At 40.4% G+C, this 17,391-nt stretch overlaps 1 protein-coding gene across 1 annotated transcript in view; it reads right to left on the minus strand.

The window, feature by feature from the left end:
- Positions 1-17,391, minus strand: part of grik4 (glutamate receptor, ionotropic, kainate 4) — a 286,850-nt gene that overhangs the window by 35,977 nt on the left and 233,482 nt on the right. The window contains exons 10-11 of the mRNA XM_068710683.1: positions 15,454-15,606; positions 13,648-13,752 (exon numbers count right to left, since the gene is read on the minus strand). Coding sequence (XP_068566784.1) covers positions 13,648-13,752; positions 15,454-15,606 — 258 coding nt within the window. The remainder of the gene's footprint in view (positions 1-13,647; positions 13,753-15,453; positions 15,607-17,391) is intronic.

Consider the following 17,391-nt stretch of genomic DNA (forward strand, 5'->3'; position numbering starts at 1 on the left):
GAGAGAGCAAGGAAAAAGAGAGAGATGGTCGGGGAAAGTGACAACAAGTGGAACGACGCTCCCTGTGAGGGATTACCCAGAGTTCATTCTGCAACCTGAAATTACAGCACGAGGATAAGATTAGGGAGGCTGCTCATTGAAGCGTCAGGATTGGCTGATTTTCCTGTCAGAAAAATGCCATATGCAATAGGGTGTGGCGAGAGACTGCGCTGCGACGAACCATAGACTGTAGTGACAGACACATTCATCATATATGAGAGAAGCAAGAGGTAGCATTATCAAGCATAATGTCATACAGCCCATTTACACCGAGGCTAAAGCATTCAGGTGTCACGGCGGTAAAAATGAGTCAAAACGGAATGTGTGTGTTTCTGGCTGCATGCTTGCATGTGTGCTTGTCTGTTTGTGGCTGTGTGAATTGCAGTTAACGGGCCTCTGAGGATGAACTTTTATAGCTCTTTTAGCAACGTTATGCCCTCTCAGCTTGACGAAAATATGCTGAAGTAGATGCTGTTTCCACCCATCAGTGGCCAGCGCCCAGTTAAAACTAAAGCGAGGACAGTTATATGTAAAGCGCATCAACTCTGCCTCACAAAAAGACATAGTGTTGTGTGGAACTGTTATGCAGGTTTTCTCTACGGAATAGTGAGTGGGAAAAATGGGCTCTCTTATAACAGAAGCTCTCTCTGGTATGACTCATCAACAGGAATGAGACTAATCAGGGTGGTGCCGTAGGCTAACTTCAGGGGCTAGACAGACACAGGTGGTGGTGTAGGTGGTTGGCACTGCCACACAGTAAAGAGAGGATTAGGGAAAGCACACCGTCGTGACTTTAGTGCTGATTGAAATAAAAGGAGCTATGCAGACTTGTGGTATTCTTGCTATTATTTCCTGCTGGACAAGAAGTTTCTCATCCCTGGCAGTGGAGAAAAGCAAGCGTGGAAAAAGTTGACCTGGTAACACTTTTAAAAAGTGTTGTTTCATAAAATCTATACTGTGTTTTGTGCTGTGTTTCTTCTGAATACAAAACACACACACAAATGCCTCACGTTATTTCTGTAAATGTATTCCAAAGCTAGTCAGCCTATTCATTATTTGGCCTTATGGTGAATAATGACATTGCTTGTTGAATCCCAGTAATGAGACTCAAACTCTGAGTTGAAGAGAAGGTCTTTCGACTGTCAGAACAGATCTTCAAAGCAGCGCTGCATGTTCACCACGTGCTGCATCCCCGGTTGAGCAGAGAGCCAACAATGGATGCCCTCGCAGCCACAGTCCCCGCTCAGCCTGTCCACCCCAATCCTACCGACCGTCCAAATGTCTACATCTCCAGTAACCATGTTAGTGGAGACATACTCTAAACACTGGGGACAGAGCGAGGCCTTTGGGGTGTGTTTCATTTCCAAATTGCTCGTTACCACTGTTCAATCCTAACAAGCTTTTTTTTGGTCTCTTTTCATCTGAAAGTTTAGCATGAACGTAAGTGTTATGAATTGCTAAAACATTTGGGCACATGACTTTCTGGCATGATCACGTGACATAATTTACAGCAGCTAAAAAGGACTGTGTAAATGGACACCACTACACTGTCTACATAGAATATAGTGACGTTGCATTCATAAAGGTCATATGTGTATTCACCTACCTGAGTCCTTCTAGGGAGGCCGTGAGTGGGGTGAGCTAGAATTATTCCTTTGTGCTTGATAATAGCATTGTATGTGATTATTTGCTGAAATATGTGGTTTTTCTGTTACTCAACCGGCATACGTTTAAGGCAAGCTAATGTATAAAACTGTGCAGCGTGTATGGTAGATCAAATGTATGTATTTTGGTGACGCTTGTTAAGTTATAAAATAATAGTAAAACGATGATCACAATGAATGTGAGATCAAAAGGAAATCCATTCAAGGATCTAACAAGACTTCTGGGAGAACAGAGTGAGAGAATGAACCTGTCTATGTGAGAGAACAAATAAAAACAATACCTTAAGGTTACAATGCATCTATAGGAGCCTTGGTAGGATTTCAAGGGTGCACTGTGCAGCCTGATAAAAACAGAGACACGGAGGCAAACTTGCAGGCACACAGGCACAGAGGCACTCATGCACATGCACATAAATTTGCATGTACATGCATATTACACACATACACACGCTCACAGACACACGCACACACCCAGCCAAGCAACCCATACACAGTCTCACCCAGCCTTGAAATCCGTTAAGACTGGGGGATCTTGCAAAACAGCTCATCCATTCTGCTTTTGATCTATTCCCCATCTCCAGCCTGCAAAGTGCAAACTGAGAAAAACAAAAGAGGAAAGGGGACTGCTGTACGTCTCTGAGAGACCAAACAAAGAAGATAACTAGAGACACACAGAGGATGCCGGTGTGTAGACTAGTGATGTGAGTTTCTTCGAGAAATTCATAATGAATTTCAATCCGTAGCCCCATATTCAGCACGGGGAAGACAATTTTGAGCCGATTGTGTCACGGCCAGGCCGGGCCTCCTGTTTTCCCCTGTGTTTCCTGTGTCTCTGTGTGTTTGTGTGTTTGTGTGTGTGGTATGGGCGTGGCTCCGACCTGGTCTCCTCCCGGCTCCTCTCCTGATTGCGATTCATTCACCTCACCTGTCCAGTCTACTATGAGTTGATGGAAGGCAGCTGGCCTTCCATCAACTCATCTACTCAACAGTTTATCTACCCCGGTATTGCATCCACTCTTCAACCTGATCGTTGTTACGACCTCCGTGTTTGGATCATCCTCCTGGCTCCCCAGTCTGCCTGCCCTGTCGTGTCCTTCCCGGTTTCCCACCCGCGCCCTCTCATCCACGGTTCCCCACTGCTCTATTACATGTTACCCTTTGTGTCCTCCCGGAATAAAAGCCTTACACTCTCTACTCCCTGGTCTGTGTCTGCGCTTGGGTCCGCCACCACACCCCGTGACAGATTGATGATGATTCAATAGGATTTATTAGTTATTGGTTACAAGTCAATATGCTTTGCTTTGACTGCCACACCCACTTTGCCTCTAATTCATGTAACACCGATGTGTTTTGTATACACTCAGGAGAAGGTAGTTGTAGATAGATATATACTTTAATTCATCCTGCAAGGGGAAATTTGTTGTTTGCTTCTAAACCTTGTCTTAGACTGGCTTAAGATTTCTGTGAAGTTTTGAGTGAATCAAGATGCAGGAAAAAAAGCAAAAAATGCAGAGAGGTCTTGAGGGAGAATATGTCACAAGACGAGTAATATGTCTTGTAAGCAACGCTGCCCAGCTTTCCCCTAGTCCCACACATTTAAATCAACAGCGGTATCATGCAGCTGACACAGTCTCCAGCACTGTTACATTCCTGCTGGAAATGAAAAAAAAACACCAGTCAGATTGTATTAGCTTATACAGTATATGCATGCAAATGTTGGTCTTACACAGGGTTTGATATTCAGTATCAAACCCATTCATCTTAAAGCAGACATTCTACTTCAGAGAAAATTTAACATTTAATTACATTTATCACAGTGTGATTAGTATTCACCCAAATTCAAGAAAATTAAATGAAAATGTAATGAGAAGAAATCTAATAAAAGAGACTTGACTCCTTTGCTAGCAGCAAAGGAGTCAAGTTGTTTCTTCAAGGAGTTTCAAGGAGTTGTTTCTTCTCAAAATTCACAGCATCTCTGACCTCCAGGACTGTCTGCAGCACTAAGGACATTTAACTCATAACAGAGACAGCTTTGTGTGCAATAAACTGGTGGAGACAAATCCGCTCATAAACTGAGCCACCGCTTTGCAACTGAGCATTACTGACATTAGCAACAGGGCATGTGCATGTAACTAAACTTTATATAACAGTTTCCTTCATCATACCATTTTTTCTAAACACACTTTACATAGTGATATGGTACAAAAATCAAAATCAGTGTACGCTGAGCAGAGTGTATCACTTACACAAGAGAGATTAGAGCAACTAAAAAGAACAAGGTGAAGGAGAAATCGTGTTTAATGGATGATCCTCACAAGTTAATATGGTCTGACATGCTGCAAATCCATTGGCTGGAAACATGAACTAAAATTCAAACACATCATCTACAGTATAATACTGACAACAAACCACAGTGGAATGCTCAGTCCTGATGAGCTTTTGAATGCTGTTAGCGGGACATGGATAACAATAGATAAAACACTGAATAAAATAAAAACAACGAGGCAAGAGCAGACGGCGCAACAGTCCCTTGATCTGATCCTCAGAGATGCTGTGATTCAGGGACAATTTCGTTTGAAAAAGGAAATCATACTGACGCCTGGCACACTATCAAATAAACACTGAATTTATACACCTTATATTTCTATTCCCCTGCTGGCAAAAAAAACATTCCATTCCAGTTTCCATTCTAGTCTTTGTCTTGATAGTCAATATTGTATATTTCCTTTGTTGACAACTATCAGGGACATTTTTGTTACATTTCACTGGCATTTATGAATTATTAGCTCTTATGAAATCCTGTCCCTGATAAAAACGCATACAAAAGATTCATGGCAAAACTTAATTTACAGAATTTATGTACAACACCAGAACACCTTGTTTTAGGAGGCCATCTGGAGAACCTTTACATCTGATTAAAATTAACACCTCTTGCGATGTAAATTTTGCTGTAATTATTGTTTGCAATCACACAGCTGTAACACTGTAACTCTCCCAGACTCACTGCAGACTCTCTCTCTCTGCGTCTGTCTGGCTCTCTAGATCACACAAACAGAGTCAAAGATTGAAATATGTTTAAACTGCACAGCTGGAGGAGATCAGAGGGCCGACTCAAGTCTCTAAACTTACTTTAACCTTAGTGGCAGTAGCTCAAGCACCAGCTCCTGCGTATTAGACCCTGTATGTCTATCAGGCCTGGTTAAGATGCACTCATCTCTGCTGGAGCCTGAGGCAGAGAAAGAGATTCAAGCCATGTCGTGGTGTGCTGAGCTACACTCGGTCCTATGATACTGTCCTTCAAGGAGAGAAAAAGAGTGGAGGCAGTCTTGAATCTGTCAACCTGCTGTGCACCACTCCACACCTCGCTTCCCTTTACATTTTCCCTTTTCTCCCCCCCTCTACCTCGCTGTACCTGTCCCTTCCCTCCCTTCCCTCCCTCACATAGCAGTAGCGGAGAAGAATTGAATTGAGTGCATCTGCATCCACAGTAGAGGGGGCAGCTTGAGTAATAGTGTTCTCAGAGATGGGGTGGGAGCAAAGGGGAGGGAAAGGAAAAAGCAGATTGCCGTAATAAACATAGGAGCAGCGTTGACAGGATATAAATAAATCCAATCCAAAAGAAAAAGAAATTGAACGAGCACATTCCCTCTTTAACTGGAGGAAGTCTTGTGTAAATAACACAGCTCAAATCATTTCTTGCAAATTGAAGTGGCACCCATGCAGTATCCGTGTGTGTCCGAGAGTGCGCGAGCATGTGTCTGTGTATGTCTCTAAGATATTCCAGGCACTCAGCGTTCCCTCAGATACTCGGGAAAAAATGGGTATAAAAAGGATCTCCTCTATTTCTTGGCTTCTCCATGAGGACCTTGACACAAGGACACCTGACTAAAGTTTATTTAAAAAAGCAATCTGCCTGTAAATGCTGAAATGATAATTCAGAAAATTGGAAAGAGTGTACTAGGGCATGTCTGGAAGATTTAATTGTTTATAGATTCAGAAAGATTCACAATGCGGACATACAAATGCACACAAATGAGAACATGGTACAAGAATGTGTTGGAGGACACCATTAAAAAAAATCAATATCCAAGGTTAAAGAAAGTGTACTGCAACTAAGGATCCTGTTTATTTACATCCAATGAACAAACTTGGTTAAGCTGTAACTTCTGCTGCTGAATAGATGTAATAGGGAAATGAGGCAAGATAATTCAAATTAAAATGGTAAATTAAAACAGTGATGAACAATAATTTTGGGGAAGTCGCGGCCGTTGTATGTTACATGACGTACAGTGATAAGGCTCTGAATTTTCATGAATATTGTAAATTGCATTAAGGCGTTCATTATCAGTTCCTGTGTCTAATATTGGGTGCTAGAGAACGCCACAGCATGCTGTTCAACGAACGCAAAAGCTTGTCAATCTAGACGGTCTTGAGATTCTGCTGACCAAATTCTGAAATGGATCTTTCTAGGCTTTTTGAAAAGTTCCATCACTATATTGTCACATGACCTATGACATCATCATTTAAGGTATCAACCATTCCTTTCGCAATATAGCATCATATTATGTCCAAAGGTTATACCAATCGAATTTGAAACAAATCCGATAAATCCTCAAAAGTTTAAAAAAAGTTTGCTTTAAATACTTAAAAAATGAACAAAATTCACTTCTGCTGGTTGGATGGAGCTAATATAAGCAATGTGAAAAGTGACCAAAATGATGGGCACCGATTTCACATGTTTTTAAAGATGAGACCAATGATCCCGCCAAATTTTGTGACCATCAAAGGAACTTTATCCATGGTGTGAATTTTGGGGGCGCAATAAAGCCCATCCCAAGCCCCTCAAAAAAGCTCCACAAAACAATGGGTCCCTGGCAGTGACCGTTGGGCCCCTGTCTCGGGCCCTAATGAATCTGATTGTGATGTTAAACATATAGAGTATTCTCTACCTGAGCTATAAACTTAATCAATTCTTTGTATTAAGGCAATTCATTCTTAATGCTGCAGCAAATGTAATCTACCCTGATAAAAAGGGATTGGTTGGGACACATGCTTTCTATTTCAGTTAATCTGCCTAGGCTTTTTGGGGTAGCTAGCACATTCACCTAGGGAGGGATTTCTATTACTTGTGTGGAAATAATGGAAAACAAGAACTAAACTGTAAAAAAATACACCTTTTCAAGTTATGTTGATGGGATTACAGTTTTATGATTGGGGAAGAAGAAATTGAAGATGGCATAAAACAAAATGAGGAAAAAAAATATGCTCCTTCAGGCACAACTACGGTAAGTCCCAGTCACTAAAAGAATGTCTCAGATTCTTTCATGCATCTTTCTTTTACAGCTATGACCGTTTAACTCAGTTCCAACTCTGGCACTGGCAAGCTTCATAACAACAAATTATGAGTGTGCTAGTATGTCTGAGGCAAATCCATTCTTGAGCAATGAATTCAGCAAAGCAGCAGTGGATTCAATAATGAGAACAATTTGCTTTGAGTCATGCCTTTGGCCTGCTCCACCTCTCGCCAACGTATCCTGCTGTAACCTTCTCATAACCTGCTACCTGCTCTGTAGCCTCTTGCGGTCTCTCCAACTGACCATTTAACTTGAAACATGTCTCTCTTTCTCTGTTTCTTTCTCTTTATTCTCTCTCTCAGGAGATTTCTAAACCATGGCTGTGATTAAGTGCCTCCATTATAAAACTTAATTAGCGTTTCTCTTCTCTGCAGGAGTTGGCCAAGAGTGTTTGGACCCCTTTGCAATGCACAGATATGCACATGTGTGCATGTATGTGCAAACACACACACACAGAAATAAACAGAAACGCACTGATGCAGCTTACATAGCACCCTCTCTTTTGCATGCTCACACACTGTCACACAACAGAGCCTAGCGCCGTAACAGGCAACAGCTTGCCTACCCCAAACCGCAATAATTACTCATTTTACAGCTTCCTCCAATTTACAGGCGTGCTGCTGTCAATGAGCGCCATGCAAAAAGTGAGGGCCATTCCACGGAGGCCAGGCGGCTGCAGAGAGAGACCAGACAACTCTGTCAGTGTGGTGTTTGCTGTGGTGCGGTTGGCTGGCAGGCTACAGTGTGGTTGTTTTGGAAAAGACGATAATGTGCAGAGCCAAAAAGCAGGCATTGTGGGCTGGCACCACCACCACCACACACAAGTGTAAACATAAAAAGCATGCATGCAGATGAATGCACACAGGCAAAGGACAGCACATCAACGCTGTGAACTGATGTGGGATCAGCCAGCGGTCCTTCGGCTGTCACATTCTAGTATCACAATAAAGTACTTATGATCCCCAAAATATAAAATGCAGTAATCCATTTTAGCAGTTAGGAAACTCCTGTGTTTTCTGATGTTCCTGAAGAGGAGAATGCAGTCTGTGCGTTCACAGGAACAGGTTGAGATATATTATCCATCTGTATATTTCCAGAATTATACTGTTTTACAGCGTACCCCTGGTGGTCACACCATCTGGAAAATATACACTCAGAAACACGTTCACATTCGCATACACAAGCCAAGATAGTTCTATAAGTCTCCTTTATCTAGCTCATTACACTGGCTTGTGAATAGCCGTAGAAAAAGGATATAGAGGATTACAGCCTATTCCTTTAATATGATTAGTCATTCCAACAAGAAATAGGAGTCATATTGCTGTAAGAATTAGATGTGGTGACAGCTTAAACAATAAGGTAAGAAAAAAAGAACCCCAGCTGTTATTTGACATGCAGAAATATAGTTTCTAGTTTTATGGCTTTGTCTTTGCGTCTTTTCTTTTGTCCTGTTTTTCTCTGGGATGCCCTTTATGTCTCATTTACTTTCAGCCTGTCATCCTCTTTCCTCATTTGTCTTTTACCCTTCCCCTCCACCTGCTTCTTTTGTCTCTCCTGTGGACTTTTGTTGGTTACAGGTGCCAGTGGTGCCACAACCAGAGCACAAAAAAATGTCATGCCAACTTCTTACACCATCATCATTGGCCTACATGGCTGCCAGCACAAGAGCAGCTGGGAAATGTACTTTGCCTGCCAAAACTGAACAAATAAAGATTATTATGTAATGCTGCCACATCAAATTCTGGAAATAGGGATGCTAAACGAACTGCCATCTGAAATGGTTGTTTTCAAGCTTAAAGCGATTGAATTTTACTTGTATATTATGGTTGAATAGTTGTGGTGCTCTAGAGGGGTAATTGTATTTTTTAGAAGTTATTAAAGCATATCTCTCACTGTTATGAATTTTGCAAAAGACCAAACTTGGTCAGAATGCACAATTCAAGAATGAATAATTCAAACAAAAGAAGTAAAAAGAACAGTTTCTAGTTTTGTGATTTAAAGTTGTGAATGCAGAGCATTAATAATAAATTTGGGCAACCACAATGGCAATATTACAATAATCATTTTGGCTTTGACAAGTTTAACACCTTCTGAGTCAAAAATAAAATCGGACACTACATCAATCCTAAAGTTGTCTAGAACCTGCAGTGAAAATTGGAGGATTTTATTAAATCATTGCTGCAGAGCTGCTAGCCCGAACAGAACCAGTGCAGACTCACAGTTAATCACTGCTACTGATGTGAAGATTAGTTTTAAAAATACGTCATGAATTACTATTTCCAAATCCTATGAATCCTACTCTGGTCAATGCTGATAGTTGAATTAAAGATGCAAAGACGAAGCACATCCAATGACTTGTGCTCATTATTCATTATGTAGTAATGGAGAAAACAACCTGATGGTGACTAAATAGACTGACAAGCAGACAAATAGAGAGACAGATGGACAGATACTGGTTGATAGAAAGCCATAAAACGCATCAGACAGAGCAGCAGGAAACTGTTATTATTTCTAAAAATTTCTACCAGAGAGATTCAATATTTGACAGTGATTAGCTGTTGAGTGTTGGACGCCCGAGGAGCTGATGGTCACACATGTGAGGCGATCGATAGTGCATCCACAGGGATCGGGGCGAAAGAATGGTGGGTGCTATAGGAAGAAGGGTAGGGAAATGCAGGTTGGCTGCTCTATACAATATGCCTTAATGCTCACTATCCCCAGAAAGGGTTGGATAGAAGTTCATTAAAGGTGTTCTTTTCACTTATTTTAATGTGTATTTACTGGCTAGACATCAACAGATGTGAAATAACAACTTGTCATGTGTTCTTCTGCTTAAAGGTATAATATGTAGCCACATTGTCGGTTCCCGTTTGTAATCACAGCATTCAAAATCCACCCCTCCTCTCCAGCTCAACAAGCGAGCGCGAAAGAGAGAGAGGGGGAGTGAGCGGTGTTCGAGAGAGCCAGAGAGTGGATGAAGAGAGGTGCCAGTGTTATTGAGAACAAAGCCTTGAATCGGAAGAATAAAGCATTATTTTCTGATTGTTTCATGGTAGTTACGTTAAACACACAGATGTGTGTGTGTGTGTGTGTGGGCACTGAGCTACCTTCCTTATCTCTGCCAAGGCCTTGGCACCTCTAGTATCTGCCTGGGTGAAGCAGGCCCAACCCAACAGCATGTGGGAGGTGTTAGTTAGCAAAACAAACAACACCCCCCACCCTGTCCCCTGTCTAACACCTTGCCTCTCCACATTAACATAACTGGCAGGCCTTTATAATACTTCTGGTTGAAATCATCACATTAGGCCTGATAGCAATATCCTCCTGCTCGACTGGCCCAGTGCCAGTATAAAGAGTGGACATGGGGAGACACAGACAAGGTTAATAAAGGAAGATCGTCTGTTGTCTGACTCTTTTACAGTGTTGCTAAGGTAAGATATTTCTCACACTCAGGCAGGAACTCAATCCCCTCTGTCATGGAGATCATCCCAACTGAAAGGGTCAAATGTTTTAAAACAGAGGTGTGAAACTCAGTTATTGCTCTCTGTGCTGTCAAACTGTCTGTGTCTTATCTGTATCTCACAACAGTATACCAACAAATACTTAAATTAAATGCTGATAAGAAAGCACAAATATGGCTGTAGCAGAGTGGTGAATGTTTGATGGATTATGGATAAGTTCATTTAGATCATACACAATGCAGCATTGACAGAAAACCACAACATGGCAACAGAGAAAACATAGCTGTCAGGGTGAGACAGGCATTTCTCGGGGAAATCCTATGCATAACTTGGTACAGCACTGTGAAAAAGCATGAACTTGAGCGATTACAGTTATCGCTTTACATCATTTAAAATGAAATGTGAAATACAAACGCGCTGGCATTTATAGAAAACGGGGTTTTAAGAAGCAAGCTGTTTGAAGCTAGCACACCATGTCAGCTACTGTGTATAAAAATGATGCCACTCAAAATAGTTTCTGCCGTTCACGCATAATAAGACACACATAACAAGAAAAGATGCAAGCAGATAGTCAGGTGTAATCCTTTCATTGTATGGACTGAATATGAGTGAGGGAGAGGCAGAGACAATGAGAAGGGCTGAGGAGAAAGAGGAAGAACTTCTGTATTCAGGAGCAGATGTTGCTCTATGATAGTGTGTCATTGTGTGTTTGTAGACAAGCATTTACTGGCCACAAAACCTCAGATGCTGAGAGCTTGCGTTATGAGCTCCCTTCACTTTGACAACCATGACTGTTCATGAAATGCATGAGAAAATACACCAAGGAGCCCACCATTGTCTTTACTGTTGTTTTACATGTAGCTGATAAATAGAATAAAAAAGAGAGATCAGGTTATTGATCATCACTTGCCTTTTGAAAAGAGAGAGTGGTGGTTTTTCATTACTAACTGGATGAACCTGGATGAGCTTTACAGCTTACCAATTACAAAATAAAGCATGTAGGAAATAGGTCTCATGCTGCAACATTCTCTTAAATGTATTTTATATTCCCTCTTTATTTTCTTTAAAAAATAAGAGAAGTCAGCTCAAGTGTGCTTAAAGGTGAATCCCAATTTGTCACGAATTAGAGCCGTGTGCAGATTGTTTATCATTATTATGTATTATTGTGTAATAACACCTAAACACTACATAAGGGCAGGTGTTGTGCCGTGTGAAAATACTGATGCCGAAGAATTTGAGAGATGCCACCAAAAAAGTCTGTAAGAAGAACCTCGGCAGTATTGAAATTATGATACTGTTAAATATAATCCTAAACAAAGTAAATGTGTGATTTTCCAGAGTCAGTTAGAAGAAAATCAAAAAGTAGAATGTAAGCCATTCAGAATCTGAACATATACACAATGTCATCCGAGGGTTTATATAGTCTTAACTGGGATCACTGGACGTACAATATTCCTTTAGCCCACAAATGTAATAATCCAATCATTCTAATTACACTTTAGCAAAATAATTTACATTTGATTATCTGATACTCATGAGTTATATTTCCCAAATTTAAAAATGATCTTTCCTTCCATTGGATGGACAATTAGTGGATGTGGAAACAGTATGTTCTTTTAATTATCTTAATAAGAGTATTGAATTGTAAAAAAAAAATCTCACTGAAAAAATAAAACATTGGTTAATCCCATAAATCAATGGGTACTAACAAAATAAAAATACACTTTGGATATGAACAACAATAAGAGGAAATTTGTTCTTATATTGCTGATGTTTCTAACATCTGTCATTCCCAAACAAAAAGATTTTCAATCAGGTTGTCTTCAGACAGAGATTTGACATCAAACATTGGAATCCCATGTCATAATCTAACCAACTCCTGAGCAATTTATACAGTCCATAGAGCACCAGTAGTCATTAACAGACAGTACTCGAAGCTGCTCAAAGCCTCTCGTCACTTACATTTCATTACTGACTACTTTCAGTCCTTGTAATCCTGGTAAATGTGTTCAATTTAGAAGAAAGTGTTCAGTATTTGAAAGAGTGTCCCCTGGTGTGAAACTGAGGCAAAGAGAAGTCAGGGGAGACCAGTTTCAGAGATTGTGTGAGGTGGTTTAGGGCATAGACTGAAATGGCCTGTGGTGCATGGAGAGCATTTTTATTAAATGAAAGAGCACAACAAGACCGCTTGTGTAGGAAGCTTGAAATCCCAGTATCCTCAGAGGCAATACTGGAGTGATTGGTATTGATCAACACCACCCACACATCCCTGCTGGTATAGTAATTGTGTGAGGCTGCACTAAATTAGTACTAATTGTTATTTTATTGTAAAGAATCACAACCTCAACTATGTATCTAATGTTTATCCAAAGATACAGAGACATATCTGTAGAAGCAGTAATAGCAGCAGCAGCAAAGTCAACACCAACTGAATTCTGTTTTAACTTCAAACATTTTTTCCATAAAATCGGCTTCTGAGCACCTTCAATGAGGCATCCCTAATATTGTCCTCTGGCACTCTGACACTTCTAGCAGGATAATTGGGAAGATGTCACTTGAGCAAATTTGATCACGTTTCCTTGCTGTACGATCCAGATTGAGTTACCTCACTGCCATAAAGACAACTGTAACACCAGAAGTAGCGCCCTACTGAGATCAGGGCTGCGCAGTACTGTTCAGCAGTAACAGGTATATGATGGCCAGTGTCTATCTAAAGAGAAAAGGGAGGAATCGTTGTGTGCCACTTCTGAAACAATCTCCGAACCCATCGGCTATCAGTCAAACAACGGATAAGCCTCTGGTGGCGAGGGGTTATATTTCTTGGGCTCTGGTGTAGTCAATGGATATCCGGGCCTGGGCTTCCTTTTCTGTCTGCTGCGCATTGTTTACAGTTCGATAAGTAACCTTAGATGGGAGACTGGATTTGGAGTTGAGAGATTACGTGTACGACCTGATTGTTTCACAAGTCAAGCTAATTTTAAACCATCAAAAAGCTAATTCATCGTCAGAAGATTGCCGGTGGGTTTCCAGATTGCATTACGACCAATGCATTCCGCCTTTTTTGCTCTCCACACATATCGTTTCCATTCATTCATTCAAGACTGCTATGAGCTTTGGGAGTTACATTACCTGCCTTAGGCCATCCTTGCTGTTCTGCATGATCCTCAGGGCGTAGTTAGACCGCTGACCTTTGCTGTTGAATTCAATGTGGCCCGTTAGACCTTCCAATTCTACCTATCCAACACAGAGACAGCAACACGTTAAAAAGAAATCCTGCCTTCTTCCCTCTCAGCAGCACCTATATGGATATGACTGGAGGCTACATTAGCACTACTGGCTCAGTTTCAGCTTTTTGAAATATGTCAAGTTTAGATAATGATATGAAGACGAAGCTGTAATATCTTCAATTTACGGCAAAACAGATGAGCCATTAGTCACGTCTTCTTTCTCCAAGAGAAAATACAAACAGTCTGACATCAAATACATGCCACATTTAAGTATTTTGATAGCCCAATCACTTACAGTCATTTCTCCGTAATAGGATCACACATTTGTTTCACTGACAGCTCATCTTTTTCTCTCCTTCTCTATTGTCTGTCAGTATAATGCAGCGATGAGATAAATTGATAGGGAGCATACCTCTAAATAAGATGAAACACAGACTACACAGTATTATCAGCAGTCAGTGAAAATATATTGGCTCTAAAATAATGAAGGAATATGCATCATAATTGAAGCAATAATGAAGATCTCAACAAGGTCGGCTCTCTGACATTGTCTAATGATATCTGATAAAACAAAATCCACACAAACATGTGAAATCCTAAATTTAGGAAATTGTTTCTGTCATTTTTATGCATTAAATATAAGCATATGGTTAGTTTAGCTTAGCACAAAGACTGAAGACAGCAAGACAGCCAGCCTGGCTCCAGGGTTACTTAATACAAATAAAATGGCAATTTTTGTAATTAGTAATGTAATCCATTGGATTACAAACATTTTTTATATAATATGAATATTTTTTGGCTACTTCAAAATCAAACATATTGCAATTTATACAAAAAATAGATGCAGTCATAAAAAATCCCACGCATAATCTTTTTCTAACATTATTTTTAGATGTATTCTAGAACATGTGGGATGCTGTTTCTTTGATGTAAACTTTTGTTGCTGCTGTTTTTTAATCCATGGCCACATAGAGGACTTTGCCCTTGTCACTCAAGGGGAGCTCTTTCTCAAAATGTTCATTTTCAATTTTGAATGTAAATACAAAAGTAATAGGATCCATGAATCATCATTAAAAAAAACACAAACACATATTAGTTCATGAAACGATGAGGAGCAACGTACTTTGATAAACGGTGTAACATATTCAGCATTTAGAATTGGTTAAATCAAATTACCCCTATAAAAACATGCTGGCATAAATGTACATTTTATAGACGTCATCAAATAATCCTTGATGATGTAGTTATAATCTGATTGAACATTTTTACAAATGTAATCTGGGTCAATCATACTTATTTTTTAAAATGTGATTACGTAATCCTGATTACATGTAATCCGTTAGTACCCAACTCTGCCTGGCTCTGTCCAAGGATAACAAAATCCACCTACCAGCACCTCTAAAGCTCACCAATCAACACGTTGTATCACGTTTGTATAATACAGAGAAAAATATAGAACAATTTGTGGGTTTTGTTATCTTTGGACAGAGCAAGGTGAGTTGTTTCATCCTCCAGTCTTTACGCTAAGCTAAACTAACCAGCTGCTGGCTGCAGCTTTATATTTACCATGCAGACAAGGGAGTGGATGATCTCATCTAACTCAAGAAAGCAAATAATCATGTTTCCCAAAATGTCAAACTATTCCTTTAATTAAGATGAGGAGGGGTCAAGCCTGTTTTTTCCTGATGTCAAGCAGAGGCAATCTTACCATCCTCAGGTAATTCATGAGGCTGGTGCCGTGCTCCCAGATCTTGGATGACTTGCAGGAGAGCTGAGTGGCGCCAACATTCTGGCTACGGTTCAACTCCTGGACCGCCGCCACCACCGCGTACACCGCATCAAAGAGCAGCGCTGAGGAGAGCTGCAGAGGGAGAGGGAGGCAAGAAGGTGAATACATTATATATTCACACACTGACGCACACACAAAGCTGCAAAAGCTCAAAGCACACACACTGCAAGTGTAACATGTCAGTGGTTAGCGGTCAGTGAGGGGTTAACTTATCCCTGGAGTGGCAGTGAGATTATTCCATTAGATCATTAGAAAGACTCTGATCTGCTGACAGCGTTGAAAACCACCTCTCCCTCTCGTTCTCCGTCTCTCGGAGAGACGCTGTCCTTCCCACTCTTATCCCCAATGAAGCTGGCACACCCTGACCATTCCAATTACTGCCTGCCTCTCTCAGCGAGGGCACACTGGGAGAGGCAGCTCTTCCTCTCATCACCCCTGTACAAACAGCCTACTCGCCACTACCACGGCATCCTGCGATGTACATTTGATTATAATACATGATTATTGTACTGTATTAGAAGCTAGGGGAGAGTCTGAGATTCAGTGCGATACATTTGTGAAATGGAAAGAGAAATTAAATTGCCCTGATGTTTGGTGGATATTGATGCTGGGAGGGATCGTAATGCAAAATTTGGAGACCAAAGAGAACCACAATAGGCCATTAAACTGCAAACCTGTGATGTATTACAACCTTGAATTGTCTAACATAATTGGTAGATTGCACATTAAGAGCAATATGGTGTACACAAACAGCCTGTGAAGACATTACAACCAGGAGGCGATGCATTTTAGGTTTGCCATATGACAATAATGTCTTGGTGGGCATTAAATCAGCATTAAAAAGAGAATGACAGTTTTACAGTGTTTCTTATATTCCACTCGCATCTCATGATATCTACAATGCCAGGCAAATAATGTTCTGTATGAGTAGGTGGATCAGAAAGTTAATATTACATGATTCGTACAATAGGTATGAATCTTTCATAACTTTTGTTTGTATGTTATTACAAATGCAATATGAGAAAATTAGCTTATATGGGCCAGGTTGTTCAAATCAGTGTCTTTTGAGTGTCTCAGCTGATTATATATAGAATCACAGTGGAATGCAAAATTGTACTGAAAAGAGCCTGACAACAAAAACACATCACAAAGCTTTGCATGCTTCTGAAGCCATTGTACATTAGCAAACGACAACTCCAGACTAAAAGGGACACGCTACTGTGTTAGGTCTCTCAGTCTAAATCTATGAATGTTCAGGAGAAGGTTTGTAGGTCTTAAAGTTCACCCAGGTGTTTATACTTTTTGCAGTTTTTCATAAACATCTTGTCATAGCCATTCCTCTGTCACAGGTGTACTCCATTTGTGTGCCAACATGAGCTGCTTTCACTATTTTAGGCCTGTTTTCACAAAAGATTATATTGTATCTTTCAAACTTTGGTTTTATTTGATGCTCTCTAAACAAATACAGACATATCTTGTGTAACTGATGTTTTCCACTTTCCACGAAGCTAATTTGAGAATATAAATATGTTCACACAATTGCAAGATATTTACAGGCAGCACAATTTGTCCTACAGCTATTCATCTCCTGTAAAATCTGTCTCCTTATGAACCTACCCTATTAATTAAATGCCACATGGTTGCATTTTCTCTGATGAACTTTGATGATCAGTTAGCATGGTGCACGTCTTTATCTTTGAATGCATTAAATGTCTCAGCTCTACACACGTAAAGAGGTCACTTATGCATTTCTTGTATGTATGAGCTCCAGTTACATTTCCTTCCAGACCTAATTACTGTTAATGAAAAGACAGCATATTATCTATGTGCATGTCTAAATGAGTTAATCACTTTCTT

This window comes from Cebidichthys violaceus, unplaced genomic scaffold (genome assembly GCF_023349555.1).
Source record: "Cebidichthys violaceus isolate CVI_PGR_0920_01 unplaced genomic scaffold, fCebVio1.0.p SCAF_1, whole genome shotgun sequence".
Classification (NCBI taxonomy): domain Eukaryota; kingdom Metazoa; phylum Chordata; class Actinopteri; order Perciformes; family Stichaeidae; genus Cebidichthys; species Cebidichthys violaceus.